The sequence below is a fragment of the Accipiter gentilis genome, chromosome 7 (genome assembly GCF_929443795.1).
Source record: "Accipiter gentilis chromosome 7, bAccGen1.1, whole genome shotgun sequence".
In the NCBI taxonomy this organism is placed as follows: Eukaryota; Metazoa; Chordata; class Aves; order Accipitriformes; family Accipitridae; genus Astur; species Astur gentilis.
In genome coordinates this window covers 23,764,044-23,780,863 of record NC_064886.1, presented here as the reverse complement: position 1 = coordinate 23,780,863, position 16,820 = coordinate 23,764,044, and the positions used below count along the sequence as shown (strand labels likewise).

Sequence of the window (16,820 nt, the reverse complement as noted above, 5' to 3'; positions counted from 1 at the left end):
TGAAAAGGGCCTCGGAGACTTTCTTTAAACACTTAATGCAGTAGTAAGAAAGGGATTCACTGAAGGTCTGGCCACATTGGCTATCACCAGCTCTCAGAGGAGCATCCAGCCAAAGTGTCTGGATGCACAGTAGGGTCCTGTCCAACGTCACACGTATCTACTGACTCACCAAGGCTGGTGCCCCACCGGCAAGTTAATGGCTCTGATTTAAAGTCAAAACCAAGCTAAGCCACCACATTTGGTCAGTTTCCAGTTACTGCTTTGATGAGCCTTTTTAAGCAAACATGGCCAGAAGGGGAGGGTTGTCCCAAACCTGGCACCTGGCAGAGCTCCCAGTGTTTCTTTCGGTGCCATTATCTGTCTGGCACTCCTCCAAGGCCACAGCACCACTGTAATCCCAAAGTGCCTTGCTGTTAGTGAGCTTTTCTCACAAGGCTGCCTGCTCCGTAGGTGGGGAGCCAAGGAGCTTTGACGCTAAATCTTCTCCTGCGGCTTTTCACAGGAAGCCACTGGCTGACCTGACAGCTGAACCTGGGGAAATTCCTTTTGCCATGAACTTGAGCAGAGCAATATTTCACCCTGAATCACTTAAACCTCAGACAGTACTTGAAAAATCACAAGATCAGCCCTTCTTTATTTACCGGAAAGCTGTATTCCCAACCGCATGGCTCGATGCCTGCAGGAATACAGTAACGGGGAGCAAGGCTCTGCCCTACAGTAGGTGGAAGGACATTGGGCACATGGCTCACTTAAAGCCATGTGCCAACACACTGACCCAGGGTTAACAGGGTTGACCTACTGATGAGGGTCAACGAGATCACTGACCCGATCTTATAAGACAGAGTGACAAGCCATGGGACGGACCAAGGGCAACTTTGCTGGCAGTGAGAAGAATAAATCAGCCATGCATCAGTGCCCAGGGAACAACGTACAGGTGAGACAACAACCAAGTAGAAGCACCCACAGAGAAAACCACCTCCCAAGTTCCCTGCATGACTCTCCAAGCCACGGCAGCCACAAAGGCACCGCACAGCAATGAAAGCCTCTGTTCTCACTGTCATCCCGTGGGAGCAAGCAAAAAGGATAGTAGCAGCTCCCAAAACCTGGGTGGGGGAACGCGGTGGAAATACCTGCTGTGAGTCCCTGATGGTTTTGGGGAGTGGTCCCCCTCACTGCACAGCCAGCCCCGGCGAGCAAAGGCGGACACTAGTTTGCTCTTCACCTCTGTGACCATCATCTGCCTCCTTATGGGGCAGGGATGAAAAACAGCCTGGGGCTGCTGCTGTGGAGAAAGAGGATAAAGGTACCTTGGGTTGGCACAGGGAAAGCATGAAGCTGAGTAACGTTTATGGCCGAGGTTTCCGACCAGCTGCACTATCCAACAAGGAACTACTACATTTCAGACAGCTGTGGGTCACGAGGAAAGGGCTTTCCCAGGCTGGAGCACCTGAACGCCAGGCTGGAGGGTTGCTGATCGGGAACACGTCCATATGACAGCTTTTCACGGTGACATGGTGTTCAGTCAAGCAAAAAGTTTGAGCTGAAATTAAAAATATATCAAAAAAGCACAGGCTTATAAAAAAGCCTTTTTACATTATGTTTAAAAAACAGTCGGGTGTTTGTGAAAACAACAGAGTAGATCAAAACCTGCTTTTATGGCAAGTTCACTGTAAATTAAAAACTTTGCATACTAAAGGGGCTGTGGTCTGGGCACTCTCCAGACCGGTGGTGTGTGTTAGAGGAATAAGGGTCAATTGTTTCCATTGCAGAAACAAAGAAACAGCCCGAGATAGGAAGCGCTATGGCTGCAGTCAGCTGGCAAATTGGTAGCGGTGGCAATTTAGATTTGGCTGCAAATGAAAATGTTTTGGTTAGAACTAATTCAAATTCAATGAAAAAAAAAAAAAAATGAGTGGGGATTTTGTTGTTGTTCAGTGTTGTTTTGGGAGGACCCTCGCATCTGTCTTCAGCCGCTGCGCTCCTCAGCTCCCGCCTCCTCCCGTCATTACCCTACTAGGCAAAAAGAAACCAACCGCCAAGTGGATATTCCTTCTGAGCTGAACCCAACCTCAATTTCTAATTTTGAGCCTTTGCAGAGGTCACGTAAATAATCACAAGGGCCTGAAAGAGAGACAAAAAAAAAAGCCAAATTGCTGGGGAGAAAAAGAAAAGACAGAGAAATTAGTACACTTCCTACTGAAAAAAAGTTACAGTAAAGAAAAAAAACCCCAGCCTTTTTTGCGGTTGTTATTTTTAACCGGTAAAACAGCAGAACCGATGGAAGTCCCCAGGCCGGCTCTGCATTCGATCCCTCGACACCTCCGTCCCTGCCCCGTCCCGCGGGGCGCAGAGAGACGCGGGGCGCGGGAGCTCTGCGGCGCTGGAGGCCATCTGCGCTCCCCGGCCCGCCGGTCACGTGTCAGGCATTTGGAAGCGGACCCAGCTCCTTCCCCTGGTGCGGTTGCTCCTTCCACCACGCTACAGCGAGCGAGCGAGCGCGAGGAGGGAGCCCGGCGTCTCCTCTCAGACCCCGCTGGCGCACGCACCCCTTCCCAGTAGACGCACCAGCACGGGGGAACTTTGCTGGCTTTCAGCATGAAGACGGCCCAGAGCGCAGGAGACGGAGCGCTGCTTCGCTCAGCAAGGATTTCCTTGGTTTCGCTTAAAGGCTGAGGAATGTCTAACGCTAACTATATCCAGATGTGCCTACTTGGCAGCCTGCTGCTGAGACATTACCGAGGGGACACAGGATCAGCGCTATCAAATGGGATGTAAGTATCTATTATGTATGTTTGATCAGGGTGGGCTGGGGAGCGTTATGCAGCAAGCAGCGTGAACTGTAGCCCGTCCTTACTGCTTTCCTTTTCCTCCAGCCTGCGGCTTGTCTTTTTGCCTTGTTGCTCTTGCAGTGTTGTTACATGCAGCAACCTGAACCGTGATGGTTAACATGCAGCAGGGCTGGGTACAACAGGCTCTGAACACGCAGCCTCCAGCCCTGCTAGGTCTGCTTTGCACTTGACTTTCCAAAGAACTTTCTTTGGGTGTTTTAGGTTGTTTTTACAGAAGGAAGTTTGGGGCTTCTTTAGAGAATGCCTCCAGTGCTCCAAGACAGGGTTTCCTCCCAACCGTGAACAAGTTCCAGTGGTGGCACGTTAACATTTACAAGAACTTCCTTATCAGTAAAAGGACATGAATCTTCCCCAAGTAGCGCTATTGTGTGCTTTGAGCGAAACATGGACATTTTCAAGCTCTCTAGCATTGCAAAGTCAGAAAGAAAAAAAATTCAGTCCCAGTGACTGGGCAGTTACTGATCGCATTTTTTTAACAGCCTTTGGGCAGATTCTGATAAACTTATGTGTTGCGTGTCATCTTGAAATTAGTGGGGCAAGTCAGCACGCACTCTCTCTCCCGTTCATGTCTGGGTGTAACAATACACCCATCCTAATGCACTGTGATTGCTGGGTTTTGGGGCACGTCAGGCAAATTATTCCTTGGATCGGAAGAGGGTCTGGGAGCTGAAAAGGCAGCGAGTGCTGCAGCCTAGGGAGGTCGTTTTGCTGGGGCTGTTTCATGAGCCTGCAAGGCTTTATTCTTCTCCTGGGGCCAGGGGAAATGAATGTTTGCAAGAGAGAAGGCAGGTTTCTCGCCCTGCGCTTGGCTGCTCCAGGAGGGGCCTGTCTCCCCGAAGCACTCAGGGTGTGAGTTGAGCTGCTGAGCTCTCCATAATTCTGAAAATCAGACCACCTACACACAAGACTGCATCTGGATTTAGGAAAGTACCTCTCAAGGCTGCTACGCCTGTGGAAGATAATTGCGTGCTACCTTCTCCTACCTTGTGGGCAGCGGAACGCTCTCTTTAAGAGACATGGTGCTGCTCTTAAGAGGAGCTAGAGTTTTCCCGGTTTGCCGGGGCTCGCCATGGCGTGCCTGGCAGCGGTGCAGTCCTGCACGGGCACTGCCCCGATGGCACGTCCAGCCCCGAAAGGGCCAGGAAAACATCCTGCACTGCTTAAACCGTGCCACGTGTACGCGAGTGACTTACTGCCAGGTCAGCAGGGTGACAGGAGGAGCAGTGCAGGCACCCACCGTCCCCTGGAGGTTGTGGGGACGGTTGTGCGGGCAGCCAGCGCTGCCCAGGGTGATCGGGGCTCCCGTGCGCAACTGCCACTGCCTCCTGCCGTGGTACCACGCGATTCCCTGCCAGGGATGGTGCAAGTTCCTTTCTGGGACCCCTGTAGGTGAGAGCAGACATCTCAGCCCTCGTTTCCAGCCTTTGCACAGCAGCTCTGCAGTTTCTCTGCATTTCGGTTTGTATACTTCAGAAAAGTTTCACCGACTGGGGTGAAAGCTAAAAGGAGGGAACTGCAGCGGCCATTTGCAAGCAGTTGTCTAATGCATGACTGGCATTGCGATGGCGAGACTGGCAGCATCAGCAGGAGAGGCTGTAATAAAATGGGACCAGCCAGCTGGGAAGCTGATGAAACCACATATTTCAGGACTGTGGCAAGCAGAGAGATAAATAAGGCACCCTGTCCCGTAGCAGCGTGGATCTTGTCCGTTCCTTTGCGCTGGCCTGAAAAGCAGCTCCGACAGGAAAGTTGGAAATGGTCTTTGGAGTGGGGCCTGCATTTTTGTTACCTGCTTGTGCAGTGTTTCAGCCAACAGAGCTTTTGCTTCCAGGTGCTGCAACGCAAGTAATGGCAGCAGCGAGGCCATGCCGGTGACACCGGAGCGCTGCTGCGACAGCGGCACCGGCCAGCAGCATCTGAGCAGTGCCATGGCGTGCACTGCGAGCCTCTGCCCCTCTGTGCTGTGTTTGTTTGGCTCTGGCTCACGATCCCACCTCCTGGGAAAGCTCTCTTAAGACATTCAGGTAATTAAATCCCACAGCCTATTCTCAGTTTGTTTATAGACTTCAAAACTTCTAAGCAGCTGAATGAGATCGGCTTTTTTCTGGTAAGGCAGATTAGCGATTGTTTTGGTTACTTCATTTTTCTAAGGCTTTGCGCTAATGAACGTGCTGAAGGGCGTCTCTTGTATTTCAGCCTGCCCTGTCTTCTAGTCAAGAAGATCAAATCGTTCAGCATTGCTTTGTAATCGTATAGCTCCAAATGAGACCTCTTCACAAACATTGTAATGCAGAGAGGAGTTGTCCGGCACCAAAGCCACTTGAAGGATCAACTTTGATGAGGTTATTGACTTTGCCTGGAGGCAGGGGGAAGGGGAACCAAAAACCAAACAGACAAAACCAAAAAAGAAGCCATGCAGGAATAAAACTCGTTACATGACACCCAAACATAGAAACGAAAGAGGGCTTCTTCCCCTGCTCCAACACATAGAACTATTCTTCCCCTTTAAACACTCCAAAGCCAGCTCAAACCGTTAAACCCAAGTTGTTTCATGCATGTTTTTGTATGTGGGGCAGAACAAACCCAGCACTGGAAGCCAACACATTTCCCTGTGCGGGTACCCCAAAGAGCCCAGACATCCACGCGATGCAAAATGAAGATGAGGTTTTTGCCAGCACAAGACCCATACCGAGATAACTCAGCTGAGAGTTTCAAACCTTTGCCTTAGTGCTTCACTTCACGTTTCTGCACAAGGGCAAGAGAAGGATGGCAGCCCAACGCGGCTTGAAGAGAGCAAAACAAGTGATTCCCACGCAAAACAGAGTGCTACTCATGTCTGCAAGTTCAGCAACGCATTTAAACTAAACCGGTGCGGACACATAAGTCAAACGCTCTCCTGACCATTGGGGGCTTGGAGGATGGGACCAAGCGAGAGTCAGTAGGGACACGTTGTCAGCAGCACAGACTTCTTGCTGTCAGAATCTTGGTCTGGTGGGATAGAGCTAATCTGGGCACGTCTATTTCACACAGTCCCAGCTGCAGGATGGGCATAGGGTACGTTGTTATTGTTGCTGGTGCATTCTTGAACAGCATCAGGAGGCAGCAGCAGCAGCAGAACAGCAGCACAAGGTGTGGAGGGGCCTGGGAGCTTGATTTGCTCTCGCTGAGTGAATCAGGACGGAAAAACTTCTGGAAATGAGGTGGGAGACACACACGTGCACAGACCTTCCCACTGCAGGTCAGAGCCCGGGTCTCAGCTTCCGGCACTGGGCATTACAACCCGACTTTGCTCTCGTGAAATGCGTTCAACCAACATGAAATGAAAACAAATATCCAAACCCTCAAGCATTGCCTCAAAGCACCCCCACCAGCCAGAATTCTCCAAGATCCCCAGAGGACTGCAAAAAACTCATTGCACCCACCGGTGCTGGATCCCCAATACTTTCTTTAGCTCATTTTACAGAGAAACAGATAAGACATCTCCATCAGCGACAACAGCCCTACATATTGCGTGGCCCACACAACGTATGCGGCCCCTCCGTTGCCCAACCAAAACCTACCAGTGGCAGCTCCAGCTTCAGGAGTGAGGAGGGGAGCCGGCAATGCTTCGCATGCAGCAGGGCAGCAAGTTGATCTGGGGACAACCCACAGTCGTGCTTGGTGGGGACGGATGCTCCCGTGAGCCAGGCTGGGACAAGCAAGCATGCAGCAGAGCTTGTTGCTGTGTTTTGTACCTTCTTGCTCGGTGTACCACATTTCAGCTTGCGTTGCTATTGCAGCTGCTTTTCCTGAGGCTGGGTGGGTTGAATAATCACTCTTCAAGGCACAGAGCAACATGCCAGAATCCCCAAGGCTTCTTGACTGGATGTGGGGACAGGATCCAGAGGATTTTTCCCCACCTGGGCCCATGTGAGCAGAAGTGCCAAGAGATGGAGACGTGACAGCTGCTGCAAAAGAAGGAAGTTTCCAGGATGAGCTCAAGGCTTCATGTCATTCAACTGGGAAAGAAGGACAAGCAACTTCAAAAAAAAAAAAAAAAAAAAAAAAAAAAAAAAAAAATCATCATTTAACTGCTTTTATTGCAGCACTCCTTGGCTGTATTTCAGAATCCTCCTCTCAAATAAATGAAAACCAGGCGGAGGACTGGGCCCTCTGCCTGAGCGTGCAACAGCGCAGGTCAGATTCCCTGCCTGGATGCTCACCAGGGTGCCGTGCCCTGCTCTGACCACTTCCAGCTTTCGAGCATTTTGTTACCTCTTGGACCATGCAGGCTGTGGACCCCTCGGTCCTTCCAGCACGTTCCCCACGTACAGGCTCCCCGTGTTGCTGCCTTATGGATATGGGACTTCTCACCCTCTTCCTACAGCCCAGGACCCACCTCGTCCCACTGCCTGGGCAACCTGCACCCTCCCATTCAGACCCGCACGAGCCGGACTCGAGATCCTTACTGTAGCCATCCCTGGGCAGCCAACACAAAGAGGGACAACTGCCCATTTTTCCAAGCTTGGAGGACATGGGAGGCAGCCCTGGCAGCTAAGCCTGCATTCCCCAAGGCACTGCATGATGCAACAGTTTTATAACCCCAGCTCCGTGTCACAAGTTGGACGGAGATCCCCCACAGCAGCATACAAAGGAGAGGCGCGTCCGCCTTGGATGCGGACACACAGCGAGACGCTGTCCCGAGAAACGTTCTGCTGTTCTCACATCTCTCTTGTTTGGCATCAAATATTTTCTGCTCACTTTGACAGCTCTGTAATTTTTCCCCCTCTCCCCAGTGTCGAGGTGGATGAATAATCTTTTTGGCTTTAGGACAAACCGGGGCGCCTGCCAGAATCATCAATCCCTCCGAATTCAAGAACAGGACAGCTTTTCCTAGTGACATCCGTGGGTAGAGTTCACACCTGTGTAATAATCGAACGTATTTCCTTCAAAAGAAGGAAATATCTAACAAAGATTGGAAAATCCATATAATTCGATCAAGGAATCACTTCAAGGGCTGGAAACATCTTTTGAAAATGAGATGTCTATATTCAGCACTGAACTGTTTTATTTCAGCATGGAAATCGCTGTTTCGGATTCTTTTATTTCAATAAATGAAAACACAGAAGAAAATCCGGGCTATCAGCCCAGGCTTGTAACAATTTGGGGTTTTTCTTGGCTTTTCCAAGGGCACTTATTGCCAGACTGTGAGATGCTGGCAGGATAAATCTGTAAGCCATGGAAATTACGAGTTTCATGACACACACATTTTAGTCCAAACCCTCACCGATAAAATTAAACACAGGAAAGAGCCAGGACTTTCATCCAGCTCCTTAATTACCATCTGGAGTCTGGCAGCTGAAATAAGATCAAACTTTTGCATAGAAAAGGAAAAAAAAATTTGCTATTACAGTGGGGAAAGAGATGAGACTTTACAAAGAGCTTGAGTAGAGTTACACAAACATCCCGACGCTATCAGGATCTGTCCTGTCAGGGGCTGTGCATCTCCCACTCGCTTCTCGTGTGCACAGAGCTGCATAGCACCTCAAGAAAGCTTATCCCATCGCTCCAGAAGGAGCAAAAATGCCTTAGTTCTAGTTCTTATGGGCTTTTTGAGACAGGGTCCCTATTTCAGGTATCTCAATAACACCCAGCAAAAATTCTTGCTCGTAATGGGCAGAAGAGGGACAGACGCTTTCTCCTTAGCGGGTCCAGTTCAGTGGCATGTCCTGGGTGTAGTGGGAGCATCCCTTCATACCCCCAGAGCTTCTGGAAAATTATTGAAGGCAACATGAGGGAAAGCCTGCTGGGAGCCGCATCTTCAGATAAAAGATGATTTAGCACAAAACTGAAACACAGCGCGTCACTGCAGAGCACCGCAATCAGGACTTGCCAAGGGTAATTTGCACATGACAGACGTAAAATACAAACTAACATCCTATAGGCATTAGAAGGAACTGTTTCACGAGGCTGAAAATAGTTATAAGCCAAGTCATGTGGCAGAAAGAACATAAACAGAAAACAGCTTCTGATTATTGTAAGTATTTTAACAACAATTTATGAGAGATCAGAGAAAATTCTACAATCCTGCTATTAACATCAAAGCTGTGCCGGTTAAGACATCTGCCTAGCCTAGGAAAGAAGTGAAAGGTACAGTAAAAAAAAAGCCAACAAATAAAGAAAACCCCAGCAATCTCTATTAGAGTCCAGAAAACAACAAGAAAGAAGGCCTGAGGAAAAAAGCATGGTCATCAAGACAAGGAGGAAGTGATTTTAAATCCACCAGGAAGGCAAAGAGCCTTACACCAAGGCACAGATAAGCCATTTGCTAAAATAAAGTTTTCAGAAATAATGGAGACAAAGCAGACAAGGTCAGTAAATATTTTGTAGCTGCGCTTGGGGAAAAAATAGGTGATACCATATGATGATGAAATACTCTCCATTTTAACAGTAACTTGGAGATGCAGTTAACCGGTAATGCAAAAGCAAAATATTTTAAAATTATGAGATCCATGTAATGTGCATCTAAGAATTTTAAAGGGGCTGACCAAGAAATCAGCTGGTTTATTAATTTTGCTTTCTCATAAGTCTTGAAATACTGCCTAGATCCCACAGTGTCTGGAGGTAATGTTGTGCAACTACTTTAATACTTCATAATTACAGACTCATCAGTCTAATTTTGAGCTTCGAAAAAATAACATTATGGCTGGTACAAAATTGATGGCTAACGAACAATTAGCAGGTGATACAATCCACGACAGTGAAAAAAGATTTGCTGAAAACAGGTGCCGCCACACTAAAGAGGGTCCTGTTTCAGGTCATAATCTCGCCAAATAACAATATTCTTACCCAGCACTTTGCTGCCCTGTTAGATGTTTGAGTCAGGAAGGCGGCTACAGGGCTCGACAGGAGGCTGGGCATCCGTGTGCTCCACGGGCTAACAATGCTGAAAACACTGAACTGCAGGAATAAATTGCTTAGGAAGGCGCAGGCCCTGACTCCTCCACCCTTTTCAGTCCTTAAGGAGCATTCCTTAAGTGAAGGCAGACTGCCGTACAACCAGGCAGCTTTCAATCAAGAAGTTTTTGGATGAGCTCGGCTAATTCGAGACAGAACGACAACTGTAATACCTTCAAAGGTAGCGTCTACTAATACAGCCCAGGCAAGATAGAGCTGTAAATCACTTATGAGTGTACAACATTATCAGTGGATGTATGAAATACTTATGTGCACTTGTGGGAAAATTTTGGGGTGGAGCTAAACTTTTAGTAACATGCTCCTTGCTAATGACTGTAGGGATTATGATTGTCACCTGCCTTCTCCAGGAGACCAGAGTGACTGTCGGTCCCCTCTCACTCAGTTGTTAGCTGCCATGGGGAACGGCGTGGCTGCACATAGTGGTGATGAGAGGACCTGCCTTTGCTGCAGCTACGGACACTTGACCAGCTCTTTCCCTCAACGATGGTTACATGCTGCTTTCTGCCTTCTTACTACTCTATCATTATTTTTTTCTGTTTGTTTGCAGTTGAAGAACCGATCAAATGAGACAGAAGATCTCCAGGAAAAGTGTAAGTGAGCAATCCAGTCTTGTATTGCAAAAGGCAGCTTCATCTATCAGACGTGAATAAAACATTCCTAACACCAGGCTCTGCCTTGCTTCTGCATATTGGGATTTATTTGCCCACATCTTGCTTACCAGTTAGGGTGATTTGGCAGAGGCAAAACACCCATGGCCCCTTCTAACCTTGTTAATGGAAGTTATTTACAATGGTTTAATATTTTATAAAGAATACTGGCAGCAAAAAGGCCCTATGTGCATTCGAGAGGGTGCCTAATGTATTCATTTTGAAGGCAAAAAGCAGGTTTACGAGAGCTGCCTCGGGGGGGGGGGGGGGGGGGGGGCGCAATGCCAGCAACACGCTGCCACTGAAAACCCTGCCCTTAGGCAGCCAGCTCTGCACCTCCCCATTTCGACTCAAAAAGGGTAAAAGCAGAAAGAAACAGTTACCAAGTTGGGGGGGGAGAAAAAAAACCTCTAGTTATTTATGGAAGAATGGCATTGTTCATCATTTTCCACCTTGTTTTTCCCAAAGCAGTGAAATCTCTGAAATGGCAAAGCGTGTTCAGCAGAGAGGGACGTGGGAGGAAGGGCTGATTTCACATTGTGTTTAGGGAGCGGTTTTCAGGATGATGGATGACTGCTCGGTGACTTAAGTAACCAAGTCACAGAGCCAGAGCACTCCGATCAGCATTAAGTTTGGAACCCGCGTGCCTTTTGGCAAGTTCCTTCACATGTGTGTGTTTGTATGAGTAAAATGCACTTTACTGCTAGTTCTTTAAATGGTGTTTCAGTTAGTCTTGCCTGCATGCTTCAAAGCTGCTGAATCCTCGTTGCCGACACACCGTATGTTTATTTACAGATGGACACTGGTGCCAGGCAGCTCAAACACAGCTTTTAACAGTCCCAGAAACACCGCGGAGACAATGAGAGTTCGTCTCAAAGGGGATGCAATCTGTACCCTCTTCCTGCTGGTAGCGCTTTGCTCTCTACTCTACTCCCAGCTGGAACATTTAGTCCCGGTAGGAAACAAGGAGCCAACACAGAAGAAGCCTTCAGTAACACCGAAAATACTCTCTGACCCCAGAGCACCTTGGAGACTGATGAGAGCAGAGGCAACAGTACCCAGACCCCAAGTAACTCCCATCGTTAGACGAACAGAGGTGGCCAACAGCAGGGTCCAAACTACCACTCCATCCCCGTTGACTGATTCTGCCTTCAACTTCAAGCGCTACCTCCTAAACAAGGATAACAGGAACTTCAATCTCCTCATTAACCAGCCCAAGAAATGCAGGAAAACACCTGGAGGTCCCTTTCTGCTCATTGCTATCAAATCGGTAGTTGAAGACTTTGACAGACGTGAGATTGTCCGGAAGACTTGGGGCAGGGAGGGCTTGGTGAATGGGGAGCAGATCCAGCGAGTGTTCCTCCTGGGAACACCAAAGAATAGGACAGTGCTGGCAACATGGGAAACCCTGATCTACCAGGAGAGTCAGACATACCGGGACATTTTACTCTGGGACTTCATGGACACTTTCTTCAATCTGACCCTGAAGGAGATCCATTTCCTGAACTGGGCTGCTGAGTTCTGCCACAACGTGAAATTTATTTTTAAAGGTGACGCCGATGTTTTTGTCAACGTCGAGAACATTGTTGACTTCCTGGAGAGACATGACCCCACTGAGGACCTCTTTGTTGGGGACATCATCTACAATGCCCGCCCTATCCGTGTCCGAAAGAGCAAATACTATATCCCAGAGACCATGTATGGGCTAAGCATCTATCCAGCCTACGCAGGAGGAGGAGGGTTTTTGCTGTCCAGCCGCACCATGAGGAAGCTCTCTAGGGCTTGCAGAGAGGTGGAACTCTTCCCTATTGATGATGTCTTTTTGGGCATGTGCTTACAGAGAATCAACCTCAAACCCATTTTGCATGAAGGATTCAAGACCTTTGGCATTGTCAAGCCTTCTGCTGCCCCACACCTACAGACATTTGACCCCTGTTTTTACAAAGATCTCATGGTAGTTCACAGTCTGAAAGTTGCTGAGATCTGGCTAATGTGGAACCTGCTCCACAGCCCACATCTTTCCTGTACTCAGAAGAAGCAAGTGAAGAAGCCTTTCCAATGGAAAAAGAAAGCTCAAATAACACAGGCAACACCGCTCAAATAATGCAGGCAGACTGCAGCAAAAACGCATAGTAAACCAGCTGAGAAAGGGAACCTGGAAATGTTGCAACCAAATGAGCCAACTTTAGAAGTATTTTAGCACATCTTATTTACAAAATTAAGAGAAGATGACAAAGTATTGCAGGAGTTTGCCAAAATCCTACATTTGCACAACATACCATGTAGGTCCTTCTCTATTAATGAGTCCAAATAATCATAACAGTATCTTTAATTTATTATTATTTATTAGAATTATAGCAGTGCTTAGCAGGCCAATGTGTAAAAAGCACATTGCAAAATGCAATCCTTGGAGATTTTTCAGTGTTGTTAGAAATGTGAGAAATGAAAGAAGATAGAGGGCAAGAGATGACACTAAGGAGCACAGGGATCGTTGTCAATTTGTTACCTTCACTTGGACTCATTGAAAAATGACCAAACTACACAGTAACTAGAGTAAAGGAAATCAAGTCACCTTAGTGTATGCTCAAATCAAATCACTGCTGCCTGGTTGGCTTTCTATAGGCCTCATAAGAGGAGAAGAATGGCTAGCAGCTATTGAAGTGGGGTCCTATACATTGTAGATAGGATGGACAACAAGAAAACAAACTGGAGGCTGAGGGTGGCATGGCTGGTTGAGCAAAGGACAGGTAAGTAGACAACTGCGAAGGGGCAGACTTCCAAAGGGCCTTTAAAGAAAGGACAAGAAGAACTTTGAGTTGATCGCTCCAAGCCTTGATTTTTTCATTATTCGTAGCAACACCTCAGTTCAAATATCTGCTCCATTGACACACTCAGGACTCAGGGGACCAGTTTTTGGCGCTTCCATGAGCTCAGGCTCTACGCTATGCTGACTGGCACGCAGTGAAAACTCAAAGTCATCCAACAGCATCTGATCTCTCTCACCATCTAATCCAGAGCTTCAGAAGTTTTGCATCTGGAGACATCCTTTGGCCTTTGCTTGTGAGGGTAAAACCACACAGAGTTACTGCTTGCGTCACATTTGGGAGCTTCTTCAAACCAAAGGAAAACTTGTCAATGGACTGGACTGGTTTCTATAGACCTTGGTGCTCTTGCCTGGCATACAGTCAACTACAAAGAGCAGCCAAGACTTTTCATATCGCTGCGGGTGTCATGTGAAGGGAGAAAGCAATCTTGAGACAAAAGGGCTTCAGAATAAAAGCCTTTCTAAATTTATTGCAAGAAAGCAAAAACACAAAGCAATCTTTCTATTGGAGTTTGCAAGCTTCAGTCAGCCTGTAACTTCTTAAGTATTTTAAGCATCGAACAAGAACACTGGCTTGCTTAGTTTTTCAAAGAACAGTCAATACTTTGAAGCATTTTGGTTTTTCCAGCAGCAGATTACCTTAAAAGAACACCCTTTTCTTGGACATCAAAGAGGAATTAAAATTCCTCTAAATCAGGGTTAAAAAACTACAAAATCTGTGGGGCAAAGAGCCTGAATTCGCCTCTGAATTTGTTTGTTAATTAACTTTGTTTGTTAATTCTTTTGCAATTTTTCCCCCCTTAGCAAAACTCCTATCCATCAGAGAACCCCCAATGCCATTCCTCTTCAGGAGGGCGCATACGCACCGCTTCAAAGGAAACTACAATCAGTCATAAATGTCCAGGAAGTTGCTTTCACTTGAACAGAGCCTGCAGCGCAGCTGCATTTCACGTCTGGGTATAACCTTCCTCCTGCCCAGCAGTAGTCCAGGTTCAGTACTCGTATTAACTATGCACAACACGGGAGAAAGCAAGCTGGTAATAGCCCCTGGTAGACTATTAACAACCGTCTTACATGCTATCTTCATCATAAGAGTTTAAGCCTTACAATAATGTATTTCCAAGGAAAGAAAGACCATATGTTGATTTGGGGTATTTTCAGGATGCAATCCTGAAATACAAAATGCTCGTGTAAGATTTACAAGGAGCTCTGTCAGGTGTGGAAATAAGCCAGAGCCTTGCTGGTGGGAGAAAGCCAGTCACACCCCTGTCTGCTAATACGTGTGATACTTATGTATTTATGAGCTTGTACAGAAATGTATTACCTGTGATTAGTTTACAGTTTGGGAAATTATTTATATCATAATTAAAAGACAGCATGCAGACGTGCCTCTAGTTGTCAGAGCGAGTCTGTCAAGTACATCTGCACACATGTTGTAAGACTAACACCACAGGTATTTTTCATGAAGACAGTAACATGAAAAATACATTATTCATTATTTTGGATAACTTGGTAACTCTTTGCCTATGCTGGACTTAATTTACTGGTAATGACAGAAAAATAAACACGTCTTACCTTATTATTTCCTACAAGGCAGCTAGTCAGGTTCAGCAGTCCTTATTAAGATCTTCCTTTTAATCTCGGAGATGCACAGAGATTGGCTCCTCCCTCTATAATATCTTCAGATCTGCAATCTACCTACAGTACAGCATTAATGAGAGCATTCTGTCCCAGAACAAAGTTGTTGTTCAACACCCACCTGTACCAGCACATACTCTGATAGATTGCGGAAATGGAACTAGAGCAAACTGTTTACTCTGCTGTGTTAGTCTATGGAATAGCTCGTTTCTTTTATCCAGTGAATACTAAATCTAGTATCTAAAAATGAAAGATACATCTGTTTTTGTTCTCAAGCTTCTGCTGCATGGCCTGTTTGACCTGGTTTTAAAAGTTTCCATTTGCTTCTGCAGTTGAGCTGGAAGTTCACAGACTCCATATGTGAGCGTAACGCACTGGAATGCACTGGGGAAATGCTGGAGGGCAATGCTGCATCCCCTGCAGTTTATTAAATTCTACTTCCTGCCACAGTAGGCAAAAAGTCTTTGACTTCATCCATGCTAGAGATTGTTTCCTAAAATATGAGGTTCTTTTCAGAAAATCCTAAAACCCTAGGTGTGCATGAGAACTGGCAGGAAGGACCTTCCACCGACCTTTCCGACACATCTCAGAAAACCCAAACCATCCATTTCAGAATGACATTCTGAGCAGCTTTTATTAACTGCCTAATTCAATGCACCAGTCAGTTTTGCTACGAAGCCTTGCGTGGCAATTTTTTTCATGACTAACCCATGATGAGAAAAGAAAACATAAAAATATCCTAAGTGTGTTCCACCAGTAGCAAGGAAGGCAAGCAGACATCCTCAAGACAGACATAAACAACTGAAGCTAATACAGTACAGTAGGTTTTATTGAATCCCAGGGACCCACACACAGTGAAATTTTGTTCTTACCGTATGTAAGTAGCCAGATTTGGTCACTATAACGAGCAGAGCTGGCTTGAAGCTCACATTCAGCACCTACAAATGCATCTCTGGACACATAAACTGGTAGTGAATGCCAAGATCCATCATTTGGTCAGGCCACTGCTCACTTAGACATCATAAAAAAAAGAAAGCAAAGCCCAAGATGGCTCTGGAGCAACTGAGTATTAAAATACTGTGCTTTCTGTCTGCAGCTCAATTATTCATCTTTGTACAGCAGGTTCTCGGAAGCAAACACCAACTACAAAATCAAACAGTACAAAATAATCAAATGGCTCAGAGAATCCTCGCTAAATATTAGCAGGGAGAACATTCCCCAGAGAGAGCTGAAGGACCATCAGATCGGGGGGGGGAAGTCTACCCCAAAGCCCAGTTTGAAGAACTGCTGAGCCCCAGTTGTACCTTTCAGCTGGAGTTGCAGGGCTCAGCAGCCCTGAAAATTAGCCCACCGCATTTCCCTAACGATGCTACTAACCATACTGGTGTTTGTCAAAACCAGTAAAACTTTTCAATCCAACTTTTCATGATTTTCTAGGCTTACGGTCAGTGAGAAAACCATGCTGAGAAATGAGGAAACCAAACCCCAAAGGATGAGTGCATCCCAGTCCCTCCAAGAGCAGCAAACAGCTTCCCCACCAGTCCTGACCAGCCCAATGCTCTCTCCAATTCATCCAAATCCAGCTCACACATCTTCTCTCTCTCCCTCCCTTTCCCTGCCCGCCCATTGACAAGCCCAGTGCCGAGACCAGTGAAAAAAACATAAAATAACACAGGTCCGTGGTGACTGCCTTGTCCCCAGGGGACTGAATAAGGTGGGTGGGTATAAAGGTGTGATATTCAGACAAACACTCTCTATGGCCATAGAAGCAGAAGAAAAGGGTGAAATAATCTCGTTAGCCTCCACACTTGTGGATGCAACAGCGCTACCCACTGAGAAACAGGGTAAACTCGGGCTTCCAGGGCTTCAGTCTTTCTAAGAGACACCAGTGGAGGCGAAAAGGGA

The 16,820-nt window shown here is 46.9% G+C and overlaps 1 protein-coding gene across 3 annotated transcripts; it reads left to right on the top strand.

Annotated features, from left to right (window-relative positions):
• Positions 1-2,299: 2,299 nt before the first annotated feature.
• Positions 2,300-15,313, top strand: B3GNT9 (UDP-GlcNAc:betaGal beta-1,3-N-acetylglucosaminyltransferase 9). 3 transcript variants are annotated; one of them, XM_049804374.1, is made up of 3 exons: positions 2,303-2,771; positions 10,354-10,396; positions 11,249-15,313. In XM_049804374.1, exon 3 carries the CDS (start codon positions 11,313-11,315, stop codon positions 12,555-12,557), a length of 1,245 nt encoding a protein of 414 aa, XP_049660331.1. In that variant the 5' UTR covers positions 2,303-2,771; positions 10,354-10,396; positions 11,249-11,312; the 3' UTR covers positions 12,558-15,313. The 3 variants fall into 3 exon arrangements, with proteins under 3 accessions (XP_049660333.1, XP_049660331.1, XP_049660332.1); XM_049804375.1 differs by lacking the exon at positions 2,303-2,771 and adding an exon at positions 8,687-9,199; XM_049804376.1 differs by lacking the exon at positions 10,354-10,396 and having other exon boundaries at positions 2,300-2,771.
• The last annotated feature ends 1,507 nt before the right edge of the window (positions 15,314-16,820 follow it).

Bases quoted from the DNA above. Each gene is read 5' to 3' on its own strand.
- B3GNT9 (XM_049804376.1), top strand. From the start codon at position 2,677: ATGTCTAACGCTAACTATATCCAGATGTGCCTACTTGGCAGCCTGCTG. The intron at 2,772-11,248 runs GTAAGTATCTAT...GTTTATTTACAG, and splicing joins TCAGCGCTATCAAATGGGAT to ATGGACACTGGTGCCAGGCA.